The 22,881-nt window shown below is 34.3% G+C and overlaps 1 protein-coding gene across 1 annotated transcript in view; it reads left to right on the top strand.

Moving 5' to 3' along the window:
- Hel89B (histone acetyltransferase 1) overlaps window positions 1–19,317 on the top strand; it is a 29,301-nt gene extending 9,984 nt beyond the window's left edge. The window contains exons 9-34 of the mRNA XM_070118932.1: window positions 1–153; window positions 677–893; window positions 1,316–2,162; window positions 3,953–4,099; window positions 4,295–4,451; window positions 4,833–5,094; window positions 5,270–5,369; window positions 6,404–6,552; window positions 6,878–6,995; window positions 7,626–7,763; window positions 8,220–8,285; window positions 8,817–8,939; window positions 9,594–9,830; window positions 10,245–10,512; window positions 11,571–11,806; window positions 12,347–12,484; window positions 12,632–12,783; window positions 13,134–13,275; window positions 13,841–14,149; window positions 14,500–14,646; window positions 15,019–15,167; window positions 15,508–15,639; window positions 15,789–15,951; window positions 16,207–16,343; window positions 16,474–16,555; window positions 16,782–19,317. The exon at window positions 1–153 is cut by the window's left edge and continues 33 nt beyond it. Of these exons, the coding sequence (XP_069975033.1) occupies window positions 1–153; window positions 677–893; window positions 1,316–2,162; window positions 3,953–4,099; window positions 4,295–4,451; window positions 4,833–5,094; window positions 5,270–5,369; window positions 6,404–6,552; window positions 6,878–6,995; window positions 7,626–7,763; window positions 8,220–8,285; window positions 8,817–8,939; window positions 9,594–9,830; window positions 10,245–10,512; window positions 11,571–11,806; window positions 12,347–12,484; window positions 12,632–12,783; window positions 13,134–13,275; window positions 13,841–14,149; window positions 14,500–14,646; window positions 15,019–15,167; window positions 15,508–15,639; window positions 15,789–15,951; window positions 16,207–16,343; window positions 16,474–16,555; window positions 16,782–16,982 (4,970 nt within the window). The 3' untranslated portion in view covers window positions 16,983–19,317. The remainder of the gene's footprint in view (window positions 154–676; window positions 894–1,315; window positions 2,163–3,952; window positions 4,100–4,294; window positions 4,452–4,832; window positions 5,095–5,269; window positions 5,370–6,403; window positions 6,553–6,877; window positions 6,996–7,625; window positions 7,764–8,219; window positions 8,286–8,816; window positions 8,940–9,593; window positions 9,831–10,244; window positions 10,513–11,570; window positions 11,807–12,346; window positions 12,485–12,631; window positions 12,784–13,133; window positions 13,276–13,840; window positions 14,150–14,499; window positions 14,647–15,018; window positions 15,168–15,507; window positions 15,640–15,788; window positions 15,952–16,206; window positions 16,344–16,473; window positions 16,556–16,781) is intronic.
- Window positions 19,318–22,881: the final 3,564 nt, after the last annotated feature.

Genomic DNA, 22,881 nt, shown 5'->3' on the forward strand with positions numbered 1-22,881 from the left:
TCTTTGGTGTTCTTAGCTTACTGGAAACAATGTTGTCATGGAAGGAATGGGAGGCTCGCCATGGGGGTTTGCTTGGCCTCAAGTACCTCTTGGCTGTTCGAGATGACCTCAGGTCGCAGCTACTCACTCATGCATATCCACATATATATAAAGGTATGATGATTTGAAATGGGCTAGAGTTTAGACCCTTTTGTCATGTTTACTAGGAGTCTCAAATAAATTGATATATTTAGATAAAATTTATAAGAAGGCTGTATAATTTTCATATAAATGTTGAAAATATTGGGAAATAACCTAAGATATATATATATATATATATATATATATATATATATATATATATATATATATATATATATTTATATATATATATATATTTATATATATATATATATTTATATATGTATATATATATATTTATATATATTTATATATATATATATATATATATATATATATATATATATATATATATTTATATATATATATATATATATATATATATATATATATATATATATATATATATATATATATATATATATATATATATATATATATATATATATATCAGATGATCTCTCGATGTTGACATATTTCTAGAAACTTTGATGGAGCATAAATGTGAAATTAGTTAATGAAAGTTGGCTGATGAAACTGTCTCCAAAAATTTCAGGCTTAGTGGATGAGATGGATGACGTAGTGGCTGTGGCTGCATCTTGTCTGGTTCCTGTGTCTGACAGTGTTGTCTTGCTGCTGGACCGAGAAGTAGTTACAAAGCTGGTGGCTACATTGTGGGATTCACTTCTTGACATAGATGATTTGACTTCCTCGACCAACTCCATATTACTGCTTTTATCAAAACTTCTTTCCCATTTAAGTAGTGATGCCAGGTGTGTAAAGAGGTGCAAGCAGACATAATCTAGATAATATTCAATTTCATGCTTTGGACCCTCAAAGGATGCACTGTTTTGCAATCTGACACGTGGTACATCAACACACTAAATGATAATTTTCATCCACTTCCCTCCAAGTATGACAAAAAATTGATAGTATCCTATGGGATAATAATTCAATTTGCCCTGTGTTCTCTTCATCCTTATGTAAGGAAGCTTAAATGTAGGATGTATGTTCCATAGGGGATGATGAGTGATTAGATTGAGAGTTGTAATTGTGGGGTTCCAAATCATAGCCATATAAAAGTGAATTATCATGTACTTGATATACATAGATATAGGTGAATCTTAGGAGGCATAATGCAGATTTAGTTTAGAAGTTACACTATTTTACTGATTGCCTCTTTTTTATTTGACAGCATGCAAAGTGACCTGAAAGAACTGGCTCCAAGGCTTTGGCCATTTCTCTACCACTCAAGTAGTTCTGTGAGAGGATCTGCCCTTGCAACCTTAGCCACCCTCACGTCAGCCTCACACAGTGCAAAGGTTAAAGTAGAAAATCAAGAAGTGGGAGCACAAGTTGATATTAAACAGGAAAACTCATCAAACAGTTGTGAAAACGTGACAGCCAAAGTGGAGGAAATGGCGATGGAAGAACGTTCAGAGGCAGAAGAAAGTAGTAAGATAGATATTAAACAAGAAAGCACAAACTCTCATGAAAGTGTGACAGCCAAAGTGGAGGAGAAGTCACTGGAGGCAGAGGAAAATATCAAGAAAGATGATAAAATGTTGGTGGAGAAGTCGCCAGAGGCAGAGGAAAATATCAAGAAAGATGATAAAATGTTGGAGGAGAAGTCGCCGAAGGCAGAGGAAAATATCAAGAAAGATGATAAAATGTTGGTGGAGAAGTCGCCGAAGGCAGAGGAAAATATCAAGAAAGATGATAAGATGTTGGTAGACGAGGAGAAACAAGATGATAAGAAAATCCCTCCCTCAGATGATCAGCAGATGAAAAAGGATGAGAATAGCAATCAAGATCAGTCAACAGAGAAGGGAGAGCAAAAAGAAGAGGAAATGGAAAAAGAAAAGAACGAAGTGAAAAATGAACCAGAAAATAATCAAGCAGAGGTCAAATTTCCTCAAGAGGAGACAAAATGTGAGGATTTTCTAGAATGGCTAAACCCCATTATCCAACCAGCTCTCACTCACATGTATCAGAGAGCGTTGTTAGAAACCTCAGAAGAAAACATCGAATTTGTTTTCAAGGTAGGGAGTATCTGTATATTCATCAGTAGTCAATATGTGATATAAAAATGTTGTTTCTAAAATGTACCCTTTCTTAATTTCTGTTATCAATAACATAACATATTTTAACTGATATCCTTAATGTGCCATTTATTAGTTGCTGTTATCAATAATGTACCATTCCATACCCCTTTGTGTAGAGGTACATACAATGTCTATTGCAGTTTTTTGTTGTCCACAGATGGCTCCACAATTACTCAGCTACTAATGAATCAGTTAATGCTTTTTAACCCATTATTGACTGTGTATATATTCTTGCCATAATGAGCTGAAGCCAAATGTGATGCACTATCAGCTGGCTCCAAGTTGTCCACCTTAAGTAATAGTTTGCTTGTTTGGCTCTGGGTGCATCTGTTCAGGAGCTCTAGCCTCTCAAGTGTGGGGTTAAAGCCTTATTTTTGTCTCAAATGCTGGAAAATCATATACACAGCAGCCAATGCACACAGAGCAAGGAAATATGTGTTCCCTGAACTATTTTGCTCAAGCATCTGACTGCAGCATCTCAAGCATATCATCATCATCATCATCATCATCATCATCATCATCATCATCATCATCAATCATCATCAATCATCATCAATCAATATCAATCAATATCAATCATCATCAATCATCATCAATCATCATTAATCATCATTAATCATCATTAATCATCATTAATCATCATTAATCATCATCAATCATCATCAATCATCATCAATCATCATCATCATCATCGACTCATTTAAGAAGGGGTTTTAGCATTATTTTCTTTGATAAATGAGTGCAGAATGTACTCTCTGTGAGCCATGAATGGAAGAGTCCTGGCTCCTGGAAAGAAACTATTTCCTTGCTGAGGATCCTATTCCTGGCTGCCATGACTGGTAATGCATGTTCTATTACAGGAAATTTAATATTACAAAAAAAAAATTAATGACACAAATAACAAAGTTATTTTGTTTTAATCTTGCACTGAGTAATGTAGACTGTGCAAGGAACACAATAAAGTCTTGTCACTGCACACAAGTGTTCGTTTGCACCTGGCTTACAAGCCTTGCTCTTGTCACAGTGTCTGATCAAGAAGCCTATTGCCCATATTTTGGGCTATGTTATGGGAATGAGGCATCTGGATCCAGTGGGTTAAGATATTAATAGCAATAGATAAAGAAAATAATCTTTCTAAATAGCAAGGAAAAGCAGTTGAGATAGGACTATTAATTGACTCCTTGGTAACTAAGCACTTGTGGAGCTATCTAGGTGAAAATACAATCAAAAACTGAAGTCACAGTAGACATGTCATATATGTCATGCCATCTCAGCCCAAAGGGTTCTAGCCATATGATTAGGCTGCTTAGATTGTTTTGTATGTAGTGCTGATATTTTCTTGTTGGGTATGCAATAATGTAGAGAAGATATTCATACTCATTCATACCTCTTCTACAATTGTCACAATGAATATGGTTCATGTTGTGGTAAGAGATGTGTGAAATTTGTTTATAAAGCAATTTAATGATAGTCCTAAACCATTGTAAAAATTGTTAGGATAAAAAATCAAATTGGCACTTTTTTATATTCTGTATAGTGATTCATTTTGAAGAAATGATTTGTAACAGATATCTCTGTTGTACTCACTGTCAGTTAGTTGATTATATCTATAGAATTATTAGACCTACCATTTGCCTTTCAAAATGTTCCATAGTATTAGAAGGCTACTGTTGTCATTTGGCCCATGAAAATTATATTTACATATTTTTTCTTGTTTCATTTAACAGATATGGGAACAGATGTTGGCAAGGACGAGCCTTGAGAGTTTGCTGCCAGCTGTGTGTCCTATGATTGCTTCTTGGCTCTGCCTCATGATGGCCAACCCCAAGGTTCCTCTTGAGCCAACACTCTTACTAATTGCTCATCATAATAAGGTGAGTTTTTTTTCAGGTATATTAAGGTTTATTGTTCCAAGGAAACACTTTTGTTTGTACACACCTGCTTGTGCAAACATGGCTGCACATACATGCATCGCCTACCCCTTTGTCTCCTTTCCTTCAGTTCAGTGATATTACAGTTTTACATGTCTGTTTCATATTTTATGTATTTTGACATACTCGTTCTTTCAGTCAGGTGAGGGGAAGAGATTGCGAGTCGGTGCCCTAAATGATCCAGCGGAAAAAGCTGAAGCCAAATATTACCTGGGTGGTTGTGAACAGTATAATGATCCTTGTGAGAAACAATCTGTGGTTGTGAGGGCCAGATGTGCTGCTGCAAGACTCCTAGGTAAATGTCCATAAAAAAATCATTATCTTTTTTGCATGGTATTTGGTATGTGGGGTATGGCTATATTAATGAGAAAGGAAGATGAAAAAAAAAAATTATAATGTATAATTCATACCATTTCCCAAATTCATTGCTGTATGTTTCCAGGGAGTGAACTGCTAGGTCTGAATTGTCTGAAAACATACACCCTGTTATTTGTTTTGACATCTGTTTCATATACAACAATAGAGACTGGTGGTTCACATATTAGTAATGCTGACTATTGAACTTGAAAGGAGAGTCTAGTACTTTAACATACACATGTATATATATTTTTTCAAATGTTTCCACTTATTTTATTCCTCTTGAAGAGAAGGATCACATCCTTTTTTACTGTTCCAGGTTGCCTTTCAAACTATGTGATTAAGCCCATGCCAGGGATAGTATACCCTCCCGAGGAAACTCCTGTTCTATGCTACATTCGCCTTCTTATTGCACATCTCAGCTCTCGTTCGGCAGTGCAGCGACTAGCAGCAGGAGCTGTGGTTAGGGAATGGGCATCAATATATGCCAACCAAGAGTGCCATTCACTCCTTCAGAATGCTCTACATTCATGTCTGATGGAGGTTGTCTACTATGATGAAATTGCTTTGTCTTTTACAAGGTGAGTTGAGCAAGGTTCTTTTGTTCTTTTGGATTTTGACAATAAGCCTGTTGTGTGTGCATGTGTGTGTGTGTGGAGTATTTAAATGGTTATTTAGTACTAGAAATATAGTATATGAGGTATATATGTCTACATGTGAAATTTCTCCCTTTATAATGTGTCTATTTAATTTCAGATTACAGCAGGAAACACGTGACTTTATGGCTATGCTAAGACATTATAAGCTTCCTTTAGATGAGGCCTTCATAAATGCTCCAGTATTAACCTTAGAACAGGTAAGCCAAAGGATTTTCTCTCATTTTATTTATTTTGGTCTAGGGGCTTTTGTATAAGGTAGTTTGTCTATTGTCATTGAACTTTTTTAGTCTTGCAGATATAGGTGTCTTGTTGTTTAATTTATTTGGGATTATGCTGTCTGTTTTTTACACTTTTGGCACATATGTGTCTGCTGTTGTTTAACTTTTTTTGGTGTAATGTAATATGAAGCCACTTTTTTGATAAACCCTAAAGGGCAGGTGACTCATGATCTTATGTCTGTATTACAGTCATATTCTGAAAAAATGTGTCATGAAATCAAGAAAAACATACATAAATTGAACAGAACAGCTGAGAAAAAGGAATGTACTATAATTCACTCTAAATTCCCCTCAGGCTAGGTGGTGGGGATCCTTGAGTAATGGGGGAGAGAAATGGTGGTACATCATAGTCACTCTCAGTAGCTGATTGCTTTGAATAGCTTGGAGCAAGTGCAAGATTGTTGATCTTTTATAAGTCTAGTTATTGAATAAGAATTAGCATGGCTGATTACTTCTTTGGAGATGAAATGCTGACATATCAACCTTTTGTTACATATAATAATGGAACAGAATGCATTTGTTTTTTTAGCCCAGTACTGTGATGTTCTCTATAATACTGTTTTGTGAAATGTATCTATGCATAGTTCTCTATAGTATGGTTTTGTGAAATGTATCTACACATAGATTGCTCCACAAGTGCTCATACACCAAAGAGGCATGTGTATGTGCTTCCATCTGATGATTGGAAATGTTAAGGGACTAACACCTATATACTTTCAGTTCAGATTATTACTTCATCAGGAGCAGCACAGTCCCTTCTACTTCCAATGTGTAAACTGACAATTTACACTTTGAAATGAGAATTTGACATGTTTTTGATGGTTCACACATTTTTGGCAGCATTGAGTTGTAAGCTTGTAAGTGTAGGGCACTATACCACCATTCATCCACAGCATTTTAGCCATAAGAGATATTTTCCTGACATTATGTTTTTTTAACCTTTATGATTTCAGATTCAGAATCTCAGCGGGCATGTAGCTTTAACGTTATTTAACGGAGGACGCCTTAGGCCCAAAGTTCATAGTACACTGGAAGAGAGACGGAAAGCTATTCAAAATAATGTGTCGCAAACCTCAACAGACCAGATAAGCTTATCTACAACGTAAGTTCTCTGATGGTTTGACTGTAGGAGAATTTAGTATTATATTAATTTTACACTATAAGAAACCTTTTATTATAAAAATCTTTTATTTGTAGATGTTTCATTCATTATCAGATCCCTCTCATCACTTACCATCAACTGTTCAAGTGTATCTTTGCCTCAGTAAAAGATGAAAGTACAGCTTTCATGCTACAATCATTACAAACCATTGGCTCACTTGTAAACACTTAGTTTGTAACATATGAATAGGATCATAGCTTTAGAAAACCCTAATTGTTTCTGTCTTGACCTGTTGGTAACTTGTATTCCTTATCCTCATTTACAGGACTCAGGCAATAATCTCTGGAGCTGTAGTGCGATTTCGGATTTTACCACCTAAGCTCAACCCAATTATTAAGCCTCTCATGGACAGCATCAAGAAGGAAAAGATTGAACAATTGCAGGTACGGGACAGTCTTTAGCCCTTGGTTTGCAAGGTACAGCTCAGGCTAAGTTTCTTTTTGTTCTGCCTGAAAAATAGAAGTATTGAAAAATAATTTCGCACATAATGGAGTAAATGATGTGATTACTTGCTCCACATGTTAAAAGATGCTGATGTGAATGTAGCTAGGCAGATTATATCAAAAGTTTAATGTTTGAAAAGAAATAATTTTTAGAGGTTGCACCCAAATGTAAGTGGAAATTATCTTTTGTACTTGTATACCATTTATATTGCTATCCAAGCCAAGATTGGAAATAGATATTCAGATACTGTTTAGGTATTTATGTGTGCATATATAATATAATATAATATAATATAAAATATACATATACACATACACATACACATACACATACACATACACACATATACACATATACACATATATTTACATACACATATACTTATATACATATATATATCTATCTATCTATACACACACATATACATATACATATATATATATATATATATATATATATATATATATATATATATATATATATATATATATATATATATCTGTCTATCTATCTATCTATCTATAAATGTGTATATATATATTATAACTAGCTAACTAACTCTATTGCAGGCTTTAGCGGCAAGGGACCTTACCAAACTGTTGGAGCTGTGTATGGACCGACAAACCAACCCAAATGGCAAAGTGATCAAGAATCTTGCTTCTTTTCTCTGCGTCGATCAAGAATTTACTCCTAAAATCCCTCATGAGGTAAATTGAGAAAATGTGGTGTATCTAATAGTGTAAACTGGGAAAAAATGTTGTGGTATTCAAAATTATATACCCTGGACCAAGTTATTTATAGCAGTTTTTTAGAAGTACAGTCACAAAAATCCATATAGGGTATATTGTACTTCATTAAAATTTAGCATATAAAGGATTTATCCTGATCAGATATAAGATAACAAGGAAAGAGTATGAATATGTCAAAGCCATTTATGCTATATTGCTTCAGGCCATACTTTATTATAGATATGCTGGTGATTTTACTACATTCTATATAAATGTATCTACATAAATTATTTGTGTTATGAATATCGAAGAGAATGATTTGGACAAAAGTAAAGTAGACAGAAGCAAATTAGTTATTTTTACCTCTGAAGCTCTGTACATTGCTGTCCTCTAAGAGTTAAACATATTTTAAGCTAATAACCCATTTTTTAACAGGAATCCAAGAACACAGGAGATGCCAATAAACAAAAAGGAATACTGAGCTTGTCATCACAGCTAAAGGTACAGATATTCTCATATTATAGTTCAGTCACGAAATTGTAGATATGAGAAAGGGTTAATTATACAATATGCAACATTTATTTTAGTTCATATGACATAGGTGCCTTTGGCATAAAGATTTCAGAGTTGTATATCAAAATTGATTCTCATATTTATCTTGTCTTAATGACGAGTGAAATTTGGTAAAGTTTTGTGATGATAGTTATTTGTTTGTATGTACTTCTCTGGGCATGGATAGTAATCCATCTCTTGTTAGTGTGTGTGAGATCTCGTCCTTGTTATTAGAACATGGACTTTTGATATGATGAAGACATCATTGCCAGTGGGTTAAAGTAACAAGAAAATATGGCAGGACTTTGTAACTGCACAGTTCTTTGGTTAAGTTAAAGTCTGGATTTAGCTAGAAAAGAGATCAGGCATTAATCAAGATTGGTACTTAAGATTGAAAATTACATGAAAATTACTTTAATGCTTAATCTTCTTGTGAATGACATAGATTCCATAGCCCTTATGATCACATAACTTTTACAGAACGCAGAGCGCCAGCTTCTCAGGCGAACTTCATCAATCACTGGACGTGGCCCAGGAAGACCGCCGGCCAATGCAAAGAAAGAAGACCCTAGTGAGGTTACTGAGGCAATCTTAGACTCAGAGGTAGAGTGTGATTGTTTAGTAATATATTGTTTTCATATGTAATTTCATAATTATTACTAATTGTTTTTGTATCATTATTATTTATACAACTTTTTTATGACATTTTACATTTTCATGATAGTAAAAGTGTAATGAGTATAGACATTAATCAAACTTTGACCTGAACTCAACTTTTGATACAGTGCATTGAAGGGAAATAGGATTTTCAGCCCAGTTTATTTATTCATCAGTATTTTATTATTATTATTTGTATTACATAATATATATATATATATATATATATATATATATATATATATATATATATATATATATATATATATATATATATATATACAAATATATATATACACACATATACATTTTTTCCAGTAATTGTGATACTAATCTATGAATGAACAAATATTCTTGCATATTACACTGGATAGTAGGCATAGTGTTATTGTTTTTACCAAAAGTATATTTATTTGAAATTCTGGAGTTGATTAGACTTGCAACACCTAACATTAGGTATTGTATAGAAAACATTAGTTTCATTCCCTGAAACCCTAGAGTAGAATGTTGCATTAGAAATAGTATGATTATATATATACATATAGGATTTTAAAGTTCATTAATTCAAATTTGGAAGTCAATTGACCTTTTGATTTCCAGAATCAACAACTAGCAGAAATTCAACGGAGAGGATGCACAACCGCTCTGACGCACGTTGCTCAGTACTTTGGCGCTGAACTGCCAACCAAAGTACCTCAGCTATGGGATCTACTGTGTAGTCCATTCAGTGTACCTCCCCAGAATGAAGTAACTCTGAAGGATTCACAGGAGGCAGTGCACCAGCTGCAGCTTCTGGAGGTGGTGGTACCAACGCTACATCCGAAGTTGGTTGCGGAGGTTGGTTACTCTCCTGATGTCTGGCCTGTGATTGAGAATTCTTAGATTAGAAGTTGGCAAAATTAGTATCCTTCTTTGTATATTTCACGTTTGGTGGATTGTTGTACCACTCATGTGGCTAGGTGATTAATATTTTGCAATTAAGAGAAAGTATTTGTATTAAGAAAAGGAAAAGAAAAAGTATTTTATCTATGCTGGATTGAAACCAGCTCTATGTTCTCTTCATAGTATGAAATGGTTTGGTGGATATATAAATGAATAGTGAAAATATAATAAGGGAATGCATAATACATACCCATTATATTTGTATGAATAATGAAAATATAATAATGGAATACATAATTCACATGAAAAAATATTTGATATGAAAATTAATTGAATGAATATGCCAATAACAAATATGAATTATTCCAGTTTGAGACAAAGTTAGAGCTGTTTGAGCACTGGCTCTACCATCCATACAGCGAAGTGCGCCACATGACCACTCGAGTGATGGGCTCTCTCGCCACTGTGCTGACTGTGCCTGTGATGACCTATGTGGTGGAGCAGGTTGTGCCAGCACTTACTGCCATTGATAATGACAACAAGAGACAAGGAGCTGTTGAATGCATATTTGCTGCCATTGATCGTTTGGGATTTGATGTCGTGCCTTACATTGTTCTCCTTATTGTGCCTTTATTAGGTAAGATATTGGTATCTCGGCAGATTTTTAAATAAAGGAGCTTTAGAACTATTAAAATCCTTATGAATAGCAATAAATGACTAAAATGAACATTCTAAAGAACTACTCATTTTATTATTTATGACAAGATACGCAAATTCAAGTAATAGGGAAATCAGGTGCTGTTACTAGTGCTTACTAAGTGACTCCATGGTGGCTGAGTACTTATGGAGCCATTTTTGTGCAGTAAAATTCACAAAAACCTGTAATGGACAGTACCCACGGCCGATGGATTAAATCCCCACAGCATTTACTGTAAATCGCAGTTGCTGCAGATTATAGCAAATACCTCACAGTTATTGGGTTAATAAGAGGGTATACCTTACTTATCCCTCCTAGGGAGCTTACTATGAAGCCTGGAATTTCCATTAATCAGTTGCTAGGCATACATGTACACATATACTGTCCATTAGTTTTGTTTTATTGATTTTGTTTACTCGTAGATGCCTGCAAAAGTACATAGTCATCAAATAATCAATTTCTAGTTCTACATGACCTCGCCAGTTATTGCTTTCCTTGAATTTTTGGAAAGAAAAGTATGTATTTATATTACTGTTATTATTGTTGATAATGTCGTAAAGGTGATAATGATAATAATAACAGTAATAATAGTAATAGAAATGAAACCTTTTTTCACAAAAAAAAATTCAAGGAATGTGAGAAACAAGTGAGATCAGGTCATCATGGTGCGAGTTTTCGTCCACATTGACTTTATTGGGTACCATTACAATGTAAATGGATTAATAAAATGAATACATAGTGGACAATGCCTGTACCTGTCATCAGTCAGTTTAGCATGAAGTAGATGATTGACGATAGAATCTGGATATTACTGTATCAGGCCTGAAATTTAGGAAAGGGCATTGGATAGAACATACCAAGTGACTAACTTCTTGTTATCTTTAAGTACATTAGCACAGTCTTTATAATATTATGGTTCTGCAGAAGTGATACGTGGCATATATTACCCATAATAGTAATTGTGTATAGAGAAATTTATTTCTTTTTTCTTTACACAGGTCGTATGAGTGACCAAGACAATAGTGTCCGCCTCATGGCCACACATTGTTTTGCAACCCTCATCCGATTATTGCCTCTTGAGGGAGGTGTGCCAGACCCTCCCAATCTGAGTGATGTCCTCTTACAGCAGAAGCGAAGAGAAAGGGATTTCCTTGAGAGACTGCTTGATCCATCCAAAATTGAGAATTACAATGTTCCCTTGCCTATTAATGCAGAGTTGAGGTCATACCAGCAAGTAAGTTTATTTAATGAATTGTATGAAAATTGAGAATAATTTGTTTGTACTGATATCCTTTTCCTTTAAGATTAATATCTAGGGTGATTTGATTATTTTTATGAAGAGATCTGTTTGACGTATAAAATTTTAAATTTTAAGGGATTTTAGTTGTAGTATTATTAGTTCTACTATAAACTTTCATAAACACCACTTAAGTGTATGTTTTCAAGTAAGTATGTCCTCAGACTAGATGTATATTTTTCTGGGGCAAAATGTGAAAACTTGTGTAAAAGATTTGGGGTGCAGAAAGGGAGGCTATTGCCATGATAGATTGCATACTGTCAACTGTTTGACAAACATTTTTGAAATGTGTGAAAATTTCCTAAGATTTTGCCTGCAGCACAGTATGTAATGATAGACCAGTCTTGAAGAACAAGCATGTAAAGCGCAAAGTAAAAGTAGCTTTATAAATGCCAATATGCACTTGGCCCAAATAGTTGGCAAAATTTAAAGTGGAATAGAAAAATGTTTACAATAAAGGATTTCTTTTTTCAACAGAGTGGAGTGAACTGGCTCTATTTCCTGAATCAGTACAGACTTCATGGAATCTTGTGTGATGACATGGGTCTTGGCAAGACTTTGCAGTCAATCTGTATTCTAGCAGGTGATCACTTCAGCAAAAGAAAGGAATATCAGGTAAGTGCATTGTTTTTGCCAAATGTTTAATGATTAAATTAGTTTCGTAGTTTTTGGGTTCCAGAAATATTCATTGCATTTAATGATACTCAATTACTCGTGATTTTACCATCTTTCACTTACAAATGTTGATGTGTCACCCTGCAGAAATTGGGCCAGAAGGGAAATAAACCCCTCCAGTCCCTTGTGGTATGCCCTCCGACCCTCACAGGACATTGGGTCTATGAGGTTGAGAAGTTTGTCAAGAGGAAATACTTGAATCCACTACACTACTTTGGCCCTCCAGCAGAGAGATACAAGTAAGCAGATAAAAAACTACTGTAGACAAGAAGTTTACAAAGTGAAAGGTTTTGAAATACTTGTGTGGATTATTGGATCGTACAGCTACTGTTTTATTATATAAACAGTAGAGTGTATTGTCATTTAAGTTGGTGTTACATATAATTTGTGGATTTCTATTTTTTTGTATCTTGTATCAGTATCTGTATTTTAACACTTCAGATTATTGCTACATAAAGATAAAGTGATGTATGAAAAAGACTGGATAAAGGAAGGGATTTTACCCCCCAAAAATATTTCATCATCATCATTATCATCATTATTATTGTTAAAATTATCATCTTCAGTAAGAATATTATTATTTTTATAGACTGAGGAGGTTCTTCCCAGACCACAACCTGATAGTAGCATCTTACGACATTGTAAGAAATGAGATCGACTTCTTCTCTCAAATTAAGTGGAATTACGTGATTCTCGATGAGGGTCATGTTATTAAAAATGGAAAAACAAAGGTAATGTATTTTGGATTCAGTTTTCCCTTTACCTTTTTTCTTTCTTTCTTACAAAACCATTAGACAAGGTAAAAATTGATGTATATGTTATAAATTTCAGAAACAAATAATTTTTCACATATGTTGCAAGGTTCTGTATGACAAAAAGTCTTAAATGAAACACAGTAAAAGAAAGGAATTTTAAACAGACATTTTGTGTCAAACTAGACTCCAGATAAAACAAAGTATTTAAATTTTATTGTCGTATTATGTGTCTGTTCTGACTCAAAACAGGATTTATTTTCATTTCTTATTTTGACTTTTGTTTCATTTCATCTTATATATGCATTACTATAGCCATAAAGAAGTCTTGCTTATTCTTACTTATTGCATTTATTATTATAGGTTGTATATGTAATTATATATATCATCATATGGCTGACTCTAGATATTTATATTGCATAGAAAATTAGCCATGTTATTGTTCCTTTCCTATAAGTTAGGAATCTTTTTAGGTAAATTCATAAGAAGAAAAGGATAATATGAATGACTTGGAGTATAAATGTTTTCCTTTTTGTTCTTGCAGTCTTCAAAAGCCATTAAGCAACTTGTGGCCCACCATCGTCTGATTCTGTCAGGAACCCCCATACAAAACAACGTTCTGGAACTGTGGTCACTCTTTGATTTTTTGATGCCAGGCTTCTTGGGCACAGAAAGACAGTTTATGGCCCGCTATGCCAAGCCAATCCTTCAGTCACGGGATGCTAAGAGCTCAAGCAAGGAGCAAGAAGCGGGGGTCCTGGCCATGGAGGCACTTCACAGGCAGGTTCTTCCTTTCCTACTGCGGCGAGTCAAGGAAGATGTTCTGAAGGATTTGCCTCCCAAGATTACTCAGGTACAAAATTTAGGGGAACCTTTTGAGACAGTATGTACACATCCTGGCTATTCCAGATTCACCAGTCAGTACCAGTATTTGATCAATTTTGATACCTGTATGTGACACACATGCCTTTTACTTGTATTGCCACTTTTTTTTTCATGAGACAAAACTGAAGCTTCAGATGTTGGCAGTGATAAGTTTGTAAATTTGCAAATAGGGAGGACTGCACTGAAGCATCAAAGACAATTCTTTTACTATTTACTATGCTTTTAGGTGTATGTCAGGTATAAAGTAAAATGCTCACTAACACTAAAAGATACATGAAGTATAGGCCAATATTACAATAACTGGAATTTCAATTACAGGATTATTACTGTGATCTAAGTCCTTTGCAACAACAGTTGTATGAGGACTTTGCTCGTACACAAGCCAACCAGGATATTAACGATGCACTCAGAAGTACAGACCAAGAGAAAGAAGTTGGAAACAAGCCTCATAGTCATATATTCCAGGTGAGAGATTGGCTTTATTATTCTTGTCATCTGTTTCAGTTAGATTATGTTAGTGACGTCCATATTTTTTGGACATAAAATCATTCTTTATGACATTATCCTTGATTTTTGTATATGAACTTTTGCTTTTGAAATTTTGATGGCATTTTGTGATTTGAATTGGTCATTTTTAATACCTTTTATTTTTGTAATAATGATTTTGGAACAGAATTTTAGGAACACCATCATTGTCTGTAGTATTTCATTGTGTTTAACACCATTTTGCTTCATATATTTCATACACCAACCAAGTTTTCAAAAGCTTAGCAAATCGGTTTGTAGTTTTCCGAGTTAGACAAAGTCCATTAAAAATATTCTCTCTTGAAACCCCAGGCACTCCAGTATTTAAGAAAAGTATGCAACCACCCGAAGCTGGTACTAAAGCCACAACATCCTGAGTATGAGCGGGTAACAGCCCAGCTCAAGGAATGTAGCTCCTCGCTGTCAGATGTAACACATTCTGCAAAATTGCCTGCTCTGAAGTAAGTTCATGGTTGGACCAGAGTGGAATTGGCTTAATAATTTATTATTATTATTATTTTCTGTATAATGAAATTATACTTTGCTTATTTTGTTAATTTTCAGATGTTTGAGATTGATGTATATATAATATGGAATAATTCAATTTATTATGTAGATAATTCAGATTTATTTATTTTTATTTTTTTTTTATTTTTTTATTATTATTTTTTTTTTTTTGAACAACTGCTATATTATATTCTTTTTGAGCCAATACTCAATGGGGAAATATGTTTTCCCTTGCAGACTTACACATTTAAGAATACAACTCTTAAGACTTTTATATTGGTATCTTCATTACAGACAGTTGCTTCTGGATTGTGGCATTGGTGCTGGTGGAGGGACAGAGACTGAAGTCGTCGTGTCACCTCATCGAGCACTCATTTTCTGTCAGCTGAAGGGCATGTTAGATATAATTGAAGATGATTTACTAAAGTAAGTAAACATAAATGTACTTATTTAATTTATTGTATTCTGGAGAATATAGGGGCATTTTTATGCAAAAATCACAATGGCTCCCATTTTTTATAGTTATGAGACAAAAATAGTAAAAGGTTTTATCAATATCTTTTTACACCTTATAGGCGACACTTGCCAAGTGTGACATACTTGAGACTCGATGGCTCAGTCCCAGCAGGATCCAGACATGCCCTTGTACAGCGGTTCAATGCAGATCCCTCCATTGATCTACTGCTGCTCACAACACAAGTGGGAGGTCTGGGACTCAATCTGATAGGGGCTGATACTGTAAGTTTTTACATACAAAACGATTTATCTAATTTGTACTCTTTTACTTTGCTTTTTTTTTTTTTTACTACTACTACTTTGTTGCTCATAAGAATATTTTTATGGCAGTTTTTTTCATGAAACCATTTCAGATTTGAAGCAATGTTGAATGTATGTCATGTATGAATTCTTAAATTATTTGTATATGAATACTTTATTTATTGATATTTATTGAACTGTTTTTAGCAAATTTATAAACAATAATTGTCATTACAGGTCATCTTTGTTGAGCATGACTGGAATCCAATGAGGGATCTACAGGCCATGGATCGTGCTCATCGAATTGGTCAAAAACGTGTTGTCAATGTATACCGCCTTATCACAAGAGGAACCCTTGAGGAGAAGATTATGGGGTATGCAATTTATTTGGGCTTTGTAATATAGGGCAGAGTGAATTTATTCAATACTGTCTTAACACTTCATGATTAACAAAAATTAATTTTAGTCTTTAATACTTGTGGCATTTTACCTTTATGATTTCAGATTACAGAAATTTAAGATGATGACAGCAAATACAGTGATCAGCCATGAGAATTCTAGTCTGCTTAGCATGGCCACCAATCAGGTTAGTGGAGCTTCTAGTAGAATTTTATTTGTTTCCAGATCATTCTGCAGTTGCATCTGGTTAAAATCTTAAATGGAAAAACTATCTCCTTTTAAATTTCCTTAGTTGTGTCTGACTACAATATTGATATATATTTAAAGTTTCACATTTTACTTCTAAAATTATCAAATGTCAGTTGTCCATAAATTCTCATTACTGTAAAAAAAAAATGTTCATTCTTTTTCAGCTGCTAGATCTGTTCACTCTTGATTCTGGCGGAAAGGCTGAGGCACAAAACAGAGGTGATGACACAGGTAGCACTCAGGGTCTTGGAGTTGGCTGCACTGGAGCAAAGGCAGTGCTGGAGAATCTGCCAGAGCTTTGGGACGAAGACCAATATCAAAGTGAATATGAACTCACAGCATTTATGAAATCCCTTAAAAAGTGATGTGGATGAGACAGCCAAGGCTTGTATGCTTTGTAAAAGTATTTTATGAAATGGGTAATGAAAAAACAGTATTTTTTCCAGGGAGTAGTTTTTTTTTTTTCTTTTTTTTTTCAAATTTTAGTAGCTGTAGGTATTTCCAGAGGGCAATAATAAACAATGTTGATAGTTGTATCTTTCATTTGTACATTGTGATACAATGTAACACACTAAACCAGTCATTCCATCATAAATCTTTTACTTTTTTTATTGTGATAAAGATTATATTTTGTAAGCTTTGGTGTTGCAGTTGTACATAATATATAGTGAAAATTGTATGGAGTTGATATACGACAAGACAATTACTTTGGCTCCTAAAAAGATTAAATAAAATAAATAGCCATAAGTGTCAGAACTGTAAAAACAAAGATCTTGTTTTCAGTATTACAGATTTGTAATGCATATTCTTTTCATAAACTCTTCTGTAACCCAAAATTTAATGTCAGTTACAGTTGTAAGTATACAGGATAGGTGTGAGTAGTTCCATCCACCGGAGAGTCATTTCCTGATTTCAATAAGTGTTAGGTTAGCCCGTCTTTGTTTCTTTATTATTATTTTTTTTATCCCTCTCTGTACTTTCCTCATCCTCTTTATTTTAAATAGTTTTTCTCTAGTGCTGTTGCAAGTTTTTAATAGAACATATTTTGTCCAATTATTTGATATTTCATTGGTTTTGGTACCACACATTACAAACTACCACATGAGGTGGAGTTGTGCAGTGGCCATACACCCATTTAGGCTACACCTTTACCACAAAACTGGCCAAGGACACGTTTCATTTGTAAGCTTCCATTCCATTGCAGAGTACATGTGTGAAAGCTCTCCACTCCAAGTAGAATAAATTTCTTTTTAGAATCTTGGGTTCCACTCCTCAGGCCCTGCCCTGGTATCAGAGTTACACTTCTTATATGCCTAGAATATCTTCAAAATTTTAACTATATAATATTTAACAAATGTTTAAAATGATCATAAACTAGATTCTTTTGCTTGCTAAAAAAGAGCAAGATCTGGATTAAGAATGAGGAAGTTGGGAAGCCAGACCCGAAGCAGAGTGCATATACTAGGCCTAGACAAAAGTTGGGTAATAACTGATTTGTTTGGATCCAGAGTCAAATGAGGCTAGTGGAACCCTGGCTTTAATGGAATAAGCAGTTTGTCTGACAATTTGTGTTTATGGAATGTGTGCATTTTTTTTTTTTCTACCTCTTTTGAGCCACTCTTTTACTAGAACAGAATAAACTTGTCCAGAATGCAAAAGTATTAAGACTCTACGTTAGCTTATCCTTATTTGGCTTCAAAGTTGCTCTCAAATTTTCCTTGATGTATATCATCAATGACATCTTGATATGACTTTTACAACGCTTTCAAAAGGAGTTCCTCCTAAGAAAAGGATCCAAGGGTTTATAATAACCCCATAAGCCGTTGATGGCCCAGTACCCCTATCGTTAGAGATAGAATTGGAAAGATAATTTATGCTCTCTGGACCAATAACCAGCAAAAGCAGTACTCTGGCTGAAGATGGGAAGTTACCCAGGACACAGTGGCAACAATCCGAATAAAGCTGTGAAAAAACGGAAACTGGGCGAACTTTAATGAACAATGACAAGAGAGATTTCGTATCCAAGGGCTTAATGTAGCCACCTCAGAAAGCATGTTCTGCTCCCTTTTGGAGCTGGGTTTCACTGATCCATATTTCTGACTCTTATGATTAGGAGATATTGCCCTTTCTGTGAAATGACAACTTTGTAATGCAGAAGAGTGTATAACAGAAATTATGAATATTACATCAGCTAGATGTCTTAATGTACAGCTAGATTTACTAAGATGGTCTCAATATAGGCTCATACTTTACTTTATTCATTATGTGACATGTGCACTGATTTTTGCTAGACCATTTTTAAAACCTTTGTTGTGATACACAGTTCTATAAAATTTGCCACATTTTTAGATTGTGATGAGAATGAGTAAAAATTTAAGTTTAATCAACAGTATTTTAAAACGGCTACTTTGCTACAACTTGCATCATCTGTTGCCTGTGGGGTTTCCTTTTTTCGGAGATACAGGCTGGAACTGGAAGGTGCAGCTGAAGAGGCTGAACTTCCAGAGGAGGTAGTACTTTCAAATATTATGAATTACGACATCGTTATACCCATATACTTGTCTTTGGTAAAATTATTTACTTGTGATTTGGCTGACAGCTCACTAACAGTTTATGTGTCTGTATTATAAAGAAAAATGTTTATATAAAGCGTACATTGTATGAAATTATTGGTAATCTCAATTAAACAAATTTTCTACAGAACACTTTTCAATTGCACATACCTGCCTTTAAAAAAATATTTTACCTTCTACAAAGTACTTAAATTATCTGATTGGTAAACTTCAACACAGGTCTGTTATAAATATTACATTTGTATTGAGTATTTTTGTATACAAAAAATATATTGTTACTAAATTACAGCTGCTAATTTGTTGATTTTGACTTGCCTAATTTTAATTGAGTAGCATGACTTAATTCTCTTAATTCATTCCTTTGTTGAGTCTGTGCCGGAGGTACAATGGTCATAAAAAACAATTTTAAAACCCAAAACTTTTTACTCTATAAACAAACAATAACAAAGAGGGCAGATCACAATGTAAAAAAAAAAAAACGACTAAATTATTAAAATCTAAGGTTAATATATAAAGTTACATCCCCCTTTGCCTACAGTAAAAAAAATAAATTATCATTACTATAAAAAACAAAACAAAACAAGTAAGAGATGGGATTGAAAGACTCAGTCCTACCTGCTATTTACCATCAATGCCTTGCACGAATAACTAATCAGTCCTTTTCCCATTCTAACACTTTACTTTGATCTTCATTTCAATTCCCAATTCATTACCAAAAAATGTATATACATATTTATTTATGAATATATATTTTTATTTGCTTATATATGTAAAAAGAAAAATTAACAAAATCCAGACACTGGCTGCTGTGTTCTCTCCACAAATTTTCCAAAACCTCTTTCTCTCTACTTGTGGGAGGAGAAAGGACTCCTTCTCACTTAACAATTCTTTATATATAAAATAATTCACTTATTAAACATTACAACCTTCAATTTCCGGGTGAAACAATACCAAGAACTTGACATACCTGTGTGCGGGAGAAGAGCAAAGACGCTGTCTGACAAAGGACAGTGGCTGTAAGCGATCACATTTTCCAACTGACTACTTTTTACTTCATATTGCATTCTCAACTGCATCACTTCATCCCTTTTGGACATTCGCCCAGAAGCGATAATAACCTTAGGGCCAACCAGAGGTGTAGAAGGGTAGCTACCCTGCATCCCTTACTCTCAAATTTTGAGTTTGAGTCATATGATTGCCATTGGTAGTTTTTCTGAAGGAAGTTTTAATCATTAATTCCTGGATGCTGTCCAGGCTCAGGAGATGGCTGGTTGAACTAGCTGAACATGCTCTTCAACCGCCTTTGCTGGTTCATTCCCAAGGCCATCTTCCTCAACTGCTTTGCTCATGTTGATGCCCATGCCTGTATGCTGCTCTGCACACCTTGGTACTGCACATCCATAGTTGTCTCATCACCATTGCCAACACCTGATACTACTTTTGCCACCAATGAAAATTTTAAAATTACAATATTATTTATACTAACATGGAACAGAATAATTGTAAACCTCTATCTACCAGTGTTCTATGATGAATTTAAATCTTACTGCTGGCACCAGTCGTATTCCAGAAATTTTCATGTATATAATAGAAAATATTCTTACTAAAATTTTGCTGCCAGTCTGTCAAGATAAATTCAAATACGCCACCACGTGGGGTTTTGGATTTTAAGGAAATCCCCAAGAAAAACAATTTTGATGCACACTTTCAATGTGGGGAGCATGACTTGATGGACATGGTTTGTGGGTGGATAGAATTTATTTCTGTTGAGTGGGTGTATGTAGGCTACAGTGGTCAGAAACATTTTAACCAATAACTTGTTCTCCTAGAAACAAACAGGTGACATTTCATAAAGTAAAGCTTAGCAATAAACATAAAAAAGGCAAAGTCTCTTCTTATTACAATTCAAGTCTAAGGTTAACTCCATATTTACACACTCCATTGCCTACTAATTGAAGATAAATAATCATTACTATAAGCATAAAAATGTGCAACAAAATTGAAATATAAATCACTCACTCCAACTGCTATATATTTACCGTTATTATTTTGAATAACTGACTGGTCCTTTCCTTTCATAATTTTCTATCTCTTCACTTACTTTGATTATTAGTTCCATTCCTAATTAATTCCTTGGCACAATCAGAATTGTCACCGACTAATTCCGTTGTATCAATGCCTAAAAAAAAAAAAAAAAAAAATCTACCGACATTGGCTGGGGAATCATGGTGTTGTTCTCATCATGAATTTACCCCAATCTTTCTCTCGACATTTGGGGGGAGAGCAAGAACACCATCTTTGTTGCCACAATTCAATACATATGGATTCAACAATTATATTAATCCACTTATTAAGCATTACAGCCTCCACTTTCTGGGTAAAACAAGATTTTTAATACCAGGCATAAAATGCCTACATGCAGAAGGAAAGCAAATACTCCCTCTGACAAAGGATGTGACCATATCCCTGCTTACTCCCTTCAAACCCAAATACACCTTTCCTGCAAAACGCCAAGAAATATGAGTTTTCCATGTCAGACCCATTAATTTTATTGCTATTTCACACAGCAGGAATTATATCTACCTGAAAATCTATTACAGAGGGATGATTATTAAAGCAAAAGTTATTTGACCAATCTTTTTCTTTATAAACCATTAAAAACACCTATGTATTTCCTCCTAAGATGAAGATGCTTCGCAACACATGGGATCTGAGTATCTGATGTGTTAGAATATCTTGTAACAAAGGAATTGGTTGATGCCCATTAGCCTAACTCCTGTACTATACCCAAATCAAAAGATCGGAGAAGAGCCAACGAAGCAACACCGTGTCTGACTTGGTTGGCTTTTGGACTAAATTCTGGTGCTGCTTCATTTATAACATAGTAAAGGACACTTATAACGTTTTGGGAATTAAATTTCATTTTTGCTAGTCTACCCATACCTATAAACCTGAGATGGGTAAATAAAAATATTTTTCGTACCACAACTGGACACTGAAAATGGTAAACCCCATTAACTATCTAGGCTGAGATGAAAATTATATTTTAATGATATGGTTTACATCTACAGAATCTCTTTTCATCAGTTAAAAGGAGGCAACTTGAAGGCTAAAGCATGCATATAAAATGAATTAAGTGTTGTAATGAAAAAGACGATGTAAAATAAAGAAAAGTATGTGATGACACCTTACTATTAGAAATCCTTAAGAAACCTTGAAATATTCATCCTAACTGATAATGCCTGATAGTAGACACTCCAAATGGGATTTGAGTGATGCAAATGATACAGTGAGCGATGCTCCCTAGGGAGTTGGTTGCCAACACTATTCGAAGAGAGGTCCACTACAAATTTTGTTCTAACAAAGGGGGGAAACAAGTAATATATATTATTGATATTGCTTTAAATATGGATCAACTTGGCTATAAAGTCTGGGTTGGAAGGTAAAAGGTAGACATAACCACACCTTCCCCAATTTACAGCTGATACCATCAGGTCACCCTGCCACAATTATCTCTGTCATTGAAGTGAATCTGTCTGATTTCTGTCGATCTAACGAATGCAAATCTTGTGCGGCAGAATCTACTCCATTGCCTTGAAATTAGGCATATGGGAAAAGATTCTAGGATCCCAAATTAGACGTTGTGAAAGGACATTTTTTGTTTAAGCAGACTGCAAATGTTCTGATAAAC

This window comes from Penaeus vannamei, chromosome 43 (genome assembly GCF_042767895.1).
Source record: "Penaeus vannamei isolate JL-2024 chromosome 43, ASM4276789v1, whole genome shotgun sequence".
NCBI lineage: Eukaryota > Metazoa > Arthropoda > Malacostraca > Decapoda > Penaeidae > Penaeus > Penaeus vannamei.